The 10862-nt window shown below is 67.1% G+C and overlaps 3 protein-coding genes across 3 annotated transcripts; 1 reads left to right on the forward strand and 2 right to left on the reverse strand.

Moving 5' to 3' along the window:
* Positions 1–36: 36 nt before the first annotated feature.
* On the forward strand, positions 37–3256 carry MOGS (mannosyl-oligosaccharide glucosidase). Its single transcript, XM_054632773.2, has 4 exons — positions 37–769; positions 862–1073; positions 1147–1337; positions 1420–3256. Exons 1-4 carry the CDS (start codon positions 409–411, stop codon positions 3125–3127), a joined length of 2472 nt encoding a protein of 823 aa, XP_054488748.2. The 5' UTR covers positions 37–408; the 3' UTR covers positions 3128–3256.
* A 93-nt stretch (positions 3257–3349) lies between these two features.
* WBP1 (WW domain binding protein 1) lies at positions 3350–5454 on the reverse strand. Its single transcript, XM_054633186.2, has 4 exons — positions 5028–5454; positions 4858–4960; positions 4451–4612; positions 3350–4173 (listed from the first exon to the last, which is right to left on the reverse strand). Exons 1-4 carry the CDS (start codon positions 5415–5417, stop codon positions 3611–3613), a joined length of 1218 nt encoding a protein of 405 aa, XP_054489161.2. The 5' UTR covers positions 5418–5454; the 3' UTR covers positions 3350–3610.
* A 425-nt stretch (positions 5455–5879) lies between these two features.
* Positions 5880–9646, reverse strand: INO80B (INO80 complex subunit B). The gene is made up of 5 exons (XM_077177895.1): positions 9217–9646; positions 8923–9100; positions 8701–8810; positions 8170–8384; positions 5880–7626 (listed from the first exon to the last, which is right to left on the reverse strand). The coding sequence occupies exons 1-5, from the start codon at positions 9368–9370 to the stop codon at positions 7165–7167; spliced, it is 1119 nt and encodes a 372-aa protein (XP_077034010.1). The 5' UTR covers positions 9371–9646; the 3' UTR covers positions 5880–7164.
* Positions 9647–10862: the final 1216 nt, after the last annotated feature.

Consider the following 10862-nt stretch of genomic DNA (forward strand, 5'->3'; position numbering starts at 1 on the left):
TCCTGGGGTGTGATCCTGGGATTCCAACTGGGACCAGTTGCTGCTGGGTGGGCAGGATCTAACTGGGACTTTTGTGGGTAGACTGGTGTGGATTAGGGGTCCTGGGGGTGCAGGGTGGGATTCCCTTGGGGTCCTGGGGTGCACTGCGGGTGTATAGCTGGGGTTCCAGGGTGATCCTAGGGAAAGCTGGGTGTTCTTTGAGTATCAACAGGCAGAACAAACCAGACGTGAGGAGGTGGACTGGGTGGCAGGGCAGGTCGGGGACACCGTGCGGTGCCGTTGTCGCCTCGGGGCCACTTTGGGCACTTTTTGAGCCTGCGTCCGATCCTCCCGCCCGCCAGGGGGCGCTCGCAGAACGGGCCTGGCCGCACCTGGCGCAGCGCTGCCGTCACCAGCGCGACTGCCCTGATGGCGGGCGAGCGGCGGCGGCGCGGCGGGGATGGACCCCGGGAACGGCCCCGGGAGCGGCTCCGCGACCGGGACCCGAAACTGCGGCAACAGCAAAAGCCGCAGCGAGGCTCCGGGCGGGGCCGGACGGCGCTGGCGCTCACAGCGGCGGCGGCAGCGCTGGCGCTGAGTCTGGCGGCGGTGGCTGCCGGGTGGAAGCGGTGGAGCGAAGCCTCCCGCCTCGTCACCCCCCACCCCGCGCCCCCCGCCGTCCCCCCCGGCTCCACCGGGCCTCTCGCATCGCCCACCTATTTCTGGGGCACGTACCGGCCTCACGTCTACTTCGGGATGAAGACGCGGAGCCCGCGCTCTGTGGTGACCGGTGAGGGGCGCGGGGGGCTCTGCCCCGGCCCGGGGCTCGTCCGGCCCCGCTCCCACGGCGGGGCCGCCCCTGACACCTCCCCGCCCCTCCAGGACTGATGTGGCTCCAACACGGCGGCAACTTGCGGCACACGAGCGAGCAGAACGACGGCGTGTCGCGATATGGGTGGCTGATGCACGACGGGGAGAATTTCGGAGTGCAGGAGATCCGCGATGAGGGGCTGGTGCTGAGAACCGAGTTCGTGAAGCAGCCGGGGGGAGAGCACGGCGGCGACTGGAGCTGGCGGGTCACAGCGAAGATGGAGGTGAGGGGGTAAAAGTGGGAGAGGGGTTGGGATGCCAGGGAACTTTTGTCATCCTCCTCTTCCTCCTCCCCAGGGCAAGGGCCCGGCCCCTCTCCTGTCCCTCTTCTTCTACGTGGCCACGGACGGGCAGGGGACGCTGCGACCAGTGCTGGAGAACGGGACACGGCTGGCGGCCGTGGCAGGGACGGCGGAGGAGCTCGGGGACTTCACCCTCACCTTCCTGCCGCCCACCGGGGAGGGCGGAGAGGGGCCCAAGTACGCCAGGTGAGTGTCTGGGCTGTGTCCCCTCCATCTGCCCCCATGTCCCCACCGTGTCCCCCATCCCTGACTCTCCTCTCCCCCCCAGCTACAACTTCCTGGCGGCAGGGGTGCCGGGGCTGCACCGTCTCACCGACCTGGTCCGGCACAGCCTCCGTGAGAGCTCCGTGTTCTCCCCACCGGGCCGACCGCGCCGTCGCTTTTTCGGGGTGTCCAGCACGGGGGGGCTGCCCGGGGAGTCCCCGCGGGGGCAGCTGCTGCTGCACCAGGTGACGCTGGAGCCGCCGGCAGTGCTGGAGGTGACGCTGGAGTCGGGCAGCGCGGCGGGGGCGCGGCACGGGCGGCTAGCGGGGCCGGCGCTGAGCGCGGCACTGGCTCGGCACGCGGCCGCCTTCGAGCGACGCTTCGAGGACGCTTTTGGGCTGGGGACACGAGGGGTGTCCCTCCCGCAGCGCCGCTTTGCCCAGGCCGCGCTCAGCGAGATGCTGGGTGGGATCGGCTTCTTCCACGGCCGCTCCCTGCTGCGCTCGGAGCACCGTGAGGAGCCGGTGCCCGGCATGGAGTCCGTGCTGTTCACGGCCGTGCCCTCGCGCTCCTGCTTCCCGCGGGGCTTCCTGTGGGACGAGGGCTTCCACCTGCTGCTGCTGGCCCGCTGGGACCCCGCGCTGGCCCGTGACATCCTGGCCCACTGGCTCGACCTCCTCAACGCCGACGGCTGGATCCCACGGGAGCAGATCCTGGGGGAGGAGGCGCGCTCCCGGGTGCCCCCCGAGTTCGTGCTGCAGCACAGCGAGACGGCGAACCCCCCGACGCTGCTGCTGGCGCTGGAGCGGCTGCTGCCCGACGCGCCCCTGCCCTACCTGCGCCGCCTCTTCCCGCGCGTCCGCTCCTGGTTCGAGTGGCTGAACCGCACCCAGGCCGGCCCCGAGCCCTTCACCTTCCGCTGGCGCGGCCGCGACCCCGACCCCGAGCGCTTCCTGAACCCCAAGACTCTTTCGTCGGGGCTGGACGATTACCCCCGCGCCTCGCACCCGTCCGCCCAGGAGCGGCACCTGGACCTGCGCTGCTGGATGGCGCTGGGCGCCCGCGTGCTGGCGGCGCTGGCCGAGCGCCTGGGTGAGCCCCACGCGCCCTATCGCGACATGGCCGCCGCCCTCAGCGACAACGACCTGCTGGACCGGCTGCACTGGGCGCCCGAGCTGGGCGCCTTCGCCGACTTCGGCAACCACAGCTCGGCCGTGGCTCTGCGCTGGCACCGCCCGGCCCCGGTGCCGGGCCGGCCCCCGGCGGCCCCGCAGCTGCGGCGGGAGGTGCGGGAGGCGCCGCGGCTGCAATTCGTGGCTGCTTTGGGCTATGTCAGCCTGTTCCCGCTGCTGCTGCAGCTGCTCCGGGTGGACTCCCCGCGGCTGCCGGCGCTGCTGGGCTCCATGAGCAGCGAGCAGCAGCTGTGGACGCCCTTCGGGCTGCGCTCGCTGGCCCGCGACAGTCCCTTGTACCTGCGGCGCAACACCGAGCACGACCCCCCCTACTGGCGCGGCTCGGTCTGGGTCAACATCAACTTCCTGGCGCTGCGGGCGCTGCACGGGTACGCGCGGGCGGCGGGGCCGCACCAGGAGCGAGCGGCGCGGCTCTACCGGGAGCTGCGCCAAAACCTCGTGGCCAATGTGTTCCGGCAGTACGAGGCCACCGGGTTCCTGTGGGAGCACTACCGGGACAGCGATGGCACCGGGCAGGGTTGTCACCCCTTCGCCGGCTGGTCCGCGCTGGTGGTGCTGGCCATGGCTGAGGACTATTGATGTGGAGGGGTCGCTGTGCCCCCTGCCTGCCTGCCTGGAGTGCTCAGGGCCAGGGGAGGTGTTGGGGGGCTGTGCCAGAGCCCCCCTGCTTCCCCTGCAATAAACTTCCATGACTGTGGCCTCTCGCCACCCGTGTCAGGGTGTCACAGTGTCACCTTTGCTGACCCCCTGTGCCATGGGGGGCGTCCCCACCCAGCCCAGTGCACCCACCACAAGGCTCGATGGTACTTCCACATCTCTTTAATGGTGAGAGAACGCGCCGGGACCTCCCACCCACCCCCATGGCCTCAGGCACCCCCCGGGCGATGGGGCCCCCCCGGGCAGCAGCACCAGGATCACAGGGGAGGCCCCAGGAGCAGTTTGGAGGGGAGGGGGCTCCAGCAGGACCCCACCACACTGCAAGGTGGGTGTCACTCGGGGCAAGGGGCCCCCAGGGGCTCCCTGATGAGTCCAGAGCCCAGTTGGGGGTCCTGTGGGGGGAGGTCAGACAGGCAGCACAGGTGAGCCGGGCCCCCCACCACCCCCTGCTCCCCCACAGCCCTCAGGCTCACCCTCCTCCTCCTCCACACCCCGGCCCACCTCGATGCCCGAATCCCCCGTGAGCCGCCGGTGCCGCCCGGGGCATCCCCCTGGCCCAGCTCTGCCTGCCCCACCCTCACCCCCCTCGGTGTTGGAGCAGGGGTGTCCCTCAGCCTCACACAAGTCCGGGGGCACTTGTTTGGGGGGGCCCCCGCGGGCTGGCAGCTCCTCTGGCAGGGGCAGGTCCCAGCTGGCACCGGTGCCGGTGCTGCTGGAGCCGTAGTCACGGCCGGTACTGCCACCCCCCGTGCCCGGGCCCGGCTCCGGGTCCGTCTCGTCGGTGGCCGGCGCCGAGAGCGAGGAGCTGCTGGGGGAGGAGGCGCAGGAGCAGCCGCAGGAGCAGGAGCTGCAGCCCCCGGAGGAGCCCGGCGACAGCGAGGGGCTCCCGGGGCTGTAGGGCGGCGGCGGCGTCCCGGGGCGCTGCGCCACCTCCTCGTACGCCGGGAGCTTGAAGGAGGCCAGCAGCCCTGAGGGGGGGAGAGGCGGGGTCAGAGGACACCCGGGACACGGAGGGGACACCGGGACACGGCCCCGAGAGGATGGAGATGGAGGGCACAGGGGCTGGGGATGCACGTGGGGATCCAAGATCCTGGGGGTGGTACAGGGGGTCCTGACTCACTGAGATCCCCCGTGAAGATGGTGGGGTATGAGGGGCTGGGGGCAACATCGGGGTCCCGATTCACTGAGGTCTCCACCCCCCGTGGATTTGGGGGTACAGGGGAAATTCAGCAGCCCCTGACTCACGGAGGTCCCCCGAGGAGGGCGGGTACTGGCAGGCACCGTGGTAGGCGATGAGGTTGATCTCACGCTGCCGCTGCTGCTGCTGCAGGCGCAGCTTGGCCCGGCGGTGCCGGAAGGCGCAGCAGCAGCTCAGCAGGATCAGGATGGTCCAGAGCAGCCAGAACCCTGCGGGAACGGGGCCGCGGAGCGGGGCGGTCATCTTCACACGGAACCCCCGTGCCCACGGAAGCCCCGTTCACACGGGGGGATCCCCCAGAACCTCCCAGGACCCTCAGTCCCCCCCAGCTCCTCCGGAGCCCCCGGCCCGGACACAGTCCCTGAGCTCCCCGGGGTCCCGGCTCCTCCCTGAGCCACCAGCCCGCCCGGAGTCCCCGTTCCCGTCCGTTCTCCCGGGATCCCCCCGCACTCACACCACAGCTCGTAGTAGTAGGTGCAGCAGCCGCTCTCCCCGCAGCAGTGCCCGGTCTCGCACACGTAGGGCCGGTTGTTCACCCCCGGGCAGAACTCCCGGGCCTGCGGGCACGGCCGCACCGTCACCGCAGCCCCGCGCGCGGCCCCCCCGCCCCGGCCCGCCCGGTACCTGCGGGTGCTGCCGGCCCAGCAGCGCGGCCCAGGCCCCCTCGGCGCTCCCGGGCCGCTCCATGGCGCCGCCGCCTAAAGCCCGCCGCGGCCCCGCGCCCGCCCGGCCGCGGGCCCCGCCGCCCGCAGCAGCCGCCGCCGCCCCGTGGCCGCCGCCGCCGCCATCGCGGCCCCCGCGGCCGCCGCCGCCCGGGCCGGGGCCGTCGCCGCCGCCATCACGCCCGGCCCGAAATCCCGCCCCCGCCACCACCGGTGGCCAATCAGCGGACGCTCCGCAGCCGACAGCCAATCGGCGCTGCCGCCGCCGCCCGGCTGCAGCCAATCGCTCGCCGTCTGCCTGAGTCTCACGCCCAACAACAGAGACAAAGAAGCCGAGCCCCGCCCCCTCCATGATTGGCGGCTATAGAGACCAACCGGAGACAGAGCACCGCCCCCAAGCTCTGACTGACAGCAGCGGTCGCCAATGGCGACCCAGTCCTAAGTTCGACGAAGGGCGCGGCCTCCCGGCCCGCCCCGGGGCGGACACTTGGCACAGCGCAGCCAATTGGCGAGCAAACAGCACTTCGGCCGCCTGATTGGCAAAGCGTCCGACTAATCAGCGTCGCCGCTCTCCGAGGGGCAAGGCCCCAGCCAATGGGCGATGTCGGAGAGCGCCCCGCCCACCCGGGACGGACCACAACGCACTGGCAGGGGGGTGTTGGGCTGTTCCACAGCCGGGGGAGGGCGGGTATGTACCATAGCTCTTCCGGGGGTGTCGGACTCCACCACAGCGCTCCCGGGCGGGGGTCGGACTGTACCACTGAGCGCCCGGGGGGTCGCGCTGCCTCCCCATCGCAGCAGACCCACACACGGCTCCTTCAACAACAGCCTTTAATCAGCTCCGCCACACCAGATCCCCTCAGTCCCTGCGGGGGTCCGGTCCCCAACCCTCCGTGTCCACAGTGGAGAGCCTAGAGCCCTCTGGAGCTCCACATCCCAGGTGTCCACACCCGTTTGGAGGAGCTCCAGGTGTCCATAAGGAAGTGCAGCTCGCCGGGTGGCGTGGCCAGAGCCTCTGTATCCACAGCAGAGGTTTTGAAGCTCCTTGTTCTGGCTCCACGTGGACGATCTGGAGCTCCCCACAATGCAGACCTACAGGTTCCTCTTCCAGCTGTGTCCATGCAGAAAATCCAGGAATTCCATATGGCCGGGTGATCTGGCCCTTGTACCCACGGCAAAGCATCCGTAGCCCCCGGGGAAGATCCACAGCCCCCCGGGGAGGGTCCGTAGGCCCCCAGACAGGGTCTGTAGCCCCCTGGGGAGGTTCCATAGCCCCCTGGTGAGGGTGTGCAGCCCCCTGGGGAGGATCTGTAGCACCTGGTCAGGGTCTGTAGCCCCACAGCGGGTCCATAGCCCCTGGTGAAGGTCTGTAGCGCCCTGAGGAGGGTCCATAGCCCCCGGTAAAGGTCTGTAGCTGACAGAGGGTCTGTAGCCCCTGGGGAAGATCCGTAGCCCCACAGAGAATCCATAGCCCCCTGCAGAGGATCCACAGCCACCCAGAGAGGATCCACAGCCCCCACAGAGTGTCTGTAGGCCCCTGCTAAGCGTCTGGGGCTCCCTGGAGAGGGTCTGTAGCCCCCACAGAGGATCTTTAGCTCCCACAGAGGGCCCACAGCCCCCTGCAGAGGGTCCATAGCCCCTCAGAGAGGATCCATAGCTCTCCACAGAGGATCCATAGCCCTCCACAGAGGATCTGTAGCCCCCACAGAGGATCTGTAGCCCCCACAGAGGATCTTTAGCTCCCACAGAGGGCCCACAGCCCCCTGCAGAGGGTCCATAGCCCCTCAGAGAGGATCCATAGCCCCTCAGAGAGGATCCATAGCCCCTCAGAGAGGATTCATAGCTCTCCACAGAGGATCCATAGCCCTCCACAGAGGATCTGTAGCCCCCACACAGGATCTGTAGCCCCCACACAGGATCTGTAGCCCCCACACAGGATCTTTAGCTCCCACAGAGGGCCCACAGCCCCTTGGTGAGGTCCCGTAGCCCCCTCAGAGTGTCCGTAGCCCCCTGCCGAGGTCCCGTAGCCCCCTCAGAGTGTCCGTAGCCCCCTGCAGAGGTCCCGTATCCCCCTCCTAGCTCCCGTACCCCCAGCTCTCTCACCCCGCGCTCTGCAGCAGCTGCAGGTTGCGCCGGTAGCAGCCCAGGCTGCAGAGGGGCCGCCCGGTTTGGGCGCAGCTGTAGCGCTTGGCGTTGCCGCAGCCGGGCACGGCACAGGGCTGGGCGGGCGGCACGGGCGGCGCGGCGGCGGCCGCGGGCACCGGGAAGCCCGCGGGGAAGGAGACGGTGACGCCGTCGGCGGCGCTGCGGTAATGAACCACCGGGCATGGGGCCGGGCGGGCGCGGCGCTCGCGCAGGGCCCGGACCTTGGCCTTGTGCGTGCGCGTCAGGCGCTCAATGGTCTGGTTCTTGCTCTCCTCGGCCTTGCGGGCCGCCTGCAGCCGCCGGCGCCGCGCCCGCTCCTCGCGCTTCTCCCGCATCTCCTCCGTCACCTCCTTGGCCTTGGCGCCCATGGGCAGCTGCAGCAGGGGCTGGCTCTGCTGCTTGTGCAGCAGCGCGCGCTGTGGGGCACAAAGGGGGGGTCAGAGAGGTGTGGGGGGGGGTCTGGGAGGTATCCCCAGTTCCAGCTCTGCCCCACAGCAGTGCTGGGCTTCCTGCAGCCCTTTCAGGCCCCCTCAGTCACGCCCCAAGGGTTCCAGCTCAGCCCCAGAGCAGCTCTGCGCTTCCTGCAGCAATCCCAGCCACCCCAGCCCTGCCCTGCACCCCTTCCACATCCCTCCAATCATGCCCCAGGGGCTATGAGGCTCCCCAGTGCCCTCTCAGCCCAGCTCCCTCCTGGGACTGGAGCTCCCTGAGCACCCCCAGTCCACCGGCCCTGACATCCAGCCCCCCTCAGTCATGCACCAGAGGCTATGAGACCCCCCAGTGCCCCTTCCTCCTGGCTCTGCTGCTCCCTAAGCACCCCCAGCCCCTCCCCACCTCTCCCCTGCCACCCTTCCAGGCCCCCTCAGTCATGCCCCAGGGGTTATGAGACTCCCCAGTCCCCCCATCAGCTCAGCTCCCCTCTTGTCTGGAGCTCCCCAGCCCCCCCAGTCCCCCCAGACCTGCCGGGCTGTCAGGAGGGACTCGTCCACCTCCCTCTTGATGTCACCGTTGTCATCCAGCTCCCCCCTCTCGAGGGCCGCCAGCCAGCGCCGTTCCTCCTCCTCCTCTTCCTCCTCCTCTTCCTCCTCCTCCTCCTCGCCCTCCTCACGGGCAGGGAAGCAGTTCTCGGGGTCCAGCTCAGGCAGTGGTGAGGGGGCCAGGTTGCTGTCCTCATCTGATGGCAACAGCCATGGGGGTGGGGGTCACACTGCCCTGGGGATCCAGAGCACCCCCTGCCCATCCAGCCCTCACTCTGAGCCCCCCCAGAGCACCCAGCCCTCACTGTGAACCCCCCAGAGCATCCCCCGCCCACCCAGCCCTCACTGTGAACCCCCCTGCCCACCCAGCCCTCACCCTGAGCCCCCCCAGAGCACCCCCTGCCCACCCACGCCTCACTCTGAGCCCCCCATTTCCACACAGAGCTCCCCCATTTCGCCCCACCCCGAGCCCCCCATGCCCCCCCATGTCCCCCTGTGCCCTCCGTCGCTCACCCAGCCATGCTCGGTACTGCTCGATGGGCACGCTGGGCTCCTCCTCGTCCCCTGCCAGCAGCGGGGACGGCGAGTGCGTCCCTTCGGGGACCACCGTGAACGTGGGGACACTGCGGGGGAACAGAGAGGAGTTTGGGGGGACACACGGGACAGGTCCGGCCCTGCCTCCCATCCTCCTCGCCCATTTTGGTGCCCAGGCTCTGCCCCTCGCTCCCTCCTCACCTCTTGGTGCCCAGGATTTGCCCTCCCAGCTTAATCCGGAGCCGCAGCCGTGGCTGCCGAGGCGGTTCGGGCCCCGGGGCCGGCCCGGCCTCGTGGTGGTGCCGTTTCTTGTGCTTTTTCTTGTGCTTCTTGTGCTTCTTCTTGTGGCCGCCATGGCCGCCCGCCTCGGCCTCCTGCCCTGTGAGGGGGAACACGGGTCACCGAGGGGTCACCGAGGGCTCCCCGCGGACTCTGTCGCACCGGGGAGCGATCCCGCAGCCCCCCCGGGCCCTGCCCGGCCCCGCGGCCTCTCACCGTGCCCGCCGGCCTCCATCGCTCCCCGCCGCCAGGCCCTGCGCATCCGCCCGCGGGGGACCCAATTCGGGACGGACCCACTTCCGGCCAAACTCACTTCCGCCCGGCTTGGCTGCTGCTCGTTATGAGGGGCTGGTGACGCTGCAGCCGCCATCTTGGAAGTGGGCACATTGTGTGCTGTCCGGGGGGAAACCGGTGCCCAAGGTGCTTTTGGGCCGGCCAGGGCAGGTGTGTGAGCTCAGGTGTGAACTCAGGTGAGATCAGGGCAGGATGAGGAACTTTGACTTCATCAATCCACACAAATATCTCAAATATCCACACAAGAGTCTCAAATACCCACACAAATACCTCAAATATACACACAGACCCCTCAAATACTCATCCAAATATCTCAAATATCCACACAAACCCCTCAGATACTCACCCAAATATCCCAAATATTCACACAAAACTGTCAAATACCCACTCAAATATCCCAAATATCCACATAAACGACTCAGATACCCACCCAAATATCTCATATAATCACGTAAAACCCTCAAATACCCACCCAAATATCCACATAAACCCTCCAAATGCCCACTCAAATGTCTCAAATATCCACACAAACCCCTCAAATTCTCACCCAATATCTCAAATATCCAAATAAACCTCTCAAATACCCATCCAAATATCCACACAAAGCCCTCAAATGCTCACCCAAATATCCCAAATATCCACAAAAAACTCTCAAATACCCCCAAATATCTCAAATATTCACACAAACCCCTCAAATTCTCACCCAAATATTCACCCAAATCTCCCATCTGAGACGGGATCCCATCCATCACACAAAAATCCCCATCCAGCCCCAAAAATCCCTCCCCGGGGTGCAAGGATGGTGCCTAGGGCAGGATGAGGAGCTTTGACTTCATCAACCAAAAGAAATATCCCAAATATTCACCAAAAACTCTCAAATACTCACCTAAATATCCCCAAAGAACTCTCAAATACCCACCCAAATATCCCAAATATCCACAAAAACCTCTCAATTACCCACCGAAATATCAAAAAAATATCCACAAAAAACCCTCTAAAATACTCACCCAAACATCCCAAATATCCACAAAAAACTCTCAAATACCCCCAAATATCTCAAATATTCACACAAACCCCTCAAATTCTCCCCCAAATATCCACACAAACCCCTCAAATACCCACCCAAAAATCTCAAATATCCACACAAACCCTTCAAATACCCACCCAAAAATCTCAAATATCCACCAAAACCTCTCAATTACCCACCCAAATCTCTTAAATATCCACCCATATCTCCCATCTGAGTGTGGATCCCATCCATCCACACAAAAAACCCGCATCCCACGGAGGTGACAATCCCCCCCGGGACGGGTCACCCCGGCGTGTGTCACCTCCGCAGGTGGCACCGCGACATCTCTGATTTCCCCTTCCCACCCTCCCGCTGCGGGATTTTGGGGATTCCCTGCGGGGTTTTGGGATTCCCTGCGGGGACACGCGTGGCACAGCGATGTCACACGGTCACAGATGTGTCACCCATTGTCCCCCGCCGTGTCCCCGGGCCATTGTCCCGCCCGTGCCAGGAGCCGCCGGCACCGATCGCCGCCCGCTCCCCCCCCCGCCTCCCCGCG

The sequence above is a fragment of the Agelaius phoeniceus genome, chromosome 4 (genome assembly GCF_051311805.1).
Source record: "Agelaius phoeniceus isolate bAgePho1 chromosome 4, bAgePho1.hap1, whole genome shotgun sequence".
Taxonomy (NCBI): Eukaryota; Metazoa; Chordata; class Aves; order Passeriformes; family Icteridae; genus Agelaius; species Agelaius phoeniceus.

Bases quoted from the DNA above. Each gene is read 5' to 3' on its own strand.
- MOGS (XM_054632773.2), top strand. From the start codon at position 409: ATGGCGGGCGAGCGGCGGCGGCGCGGCGGGGATGGACCCCGGGAACGG. The intron at 770-861 runs GTGAGGGGCGCG...CCGCCCCTCCAG, and splicing joins CCCGCGCTCTGTGGTGACCG to GACTGATGTGGCTCCAACAC. The intron at 1,338-1,419 runs GTGAGTGTCTGG...TCTCCCCCCCAG, and splicing joins GAGGGGCCCAAGTACGCCAG to CTACAACTTCCTGGCGGCAG.
- INO80B (XM_077177895.1), bottom strand. From the start codon at position 9,370: ATGGCGGCTGCAGCGTCACCAGCCCCTCATAACGAGCAGCAGCCAAGC. The intron at 9,101-9,216 runs GTGAGAGGCCGC...TCCCCCTCACAG, and splicing joins GATGGAGGCCGGCGGGCACG to GGCAGGAGGCCGAGGCGGGC. The intron at 8,385-8,700 runs GTGAGCGACGGA...TGTTGCCATCAG, and splicing joins GCAGTACCGAGCATGGCTGG to ATGAGGACAGCAACCTGGCC.
- WBP1 (XM_054633186.2), bottom strand. From the start codon at position 5,417: ATGGAGGGGGCGGGGCTCGGCTTCTTTGTCTCTGTTGTTGGGCGTGAG. The intron at 4,961-5,027 runs GTACCGGGCGGG...CCGTGCCCGCAG, and splicing joins TGGGCCGGCAGCACCCGCAG to GCCCGGGAGTTCTGCCCGGG. The intron at 4,174-4,450 runs GTGAGTCAGGGG...TCCCCCCCTCAG, and splicing joins GCCCTCCTCGGGGGACCTCC to GGCTGCTGGCCTCCTTCAAG.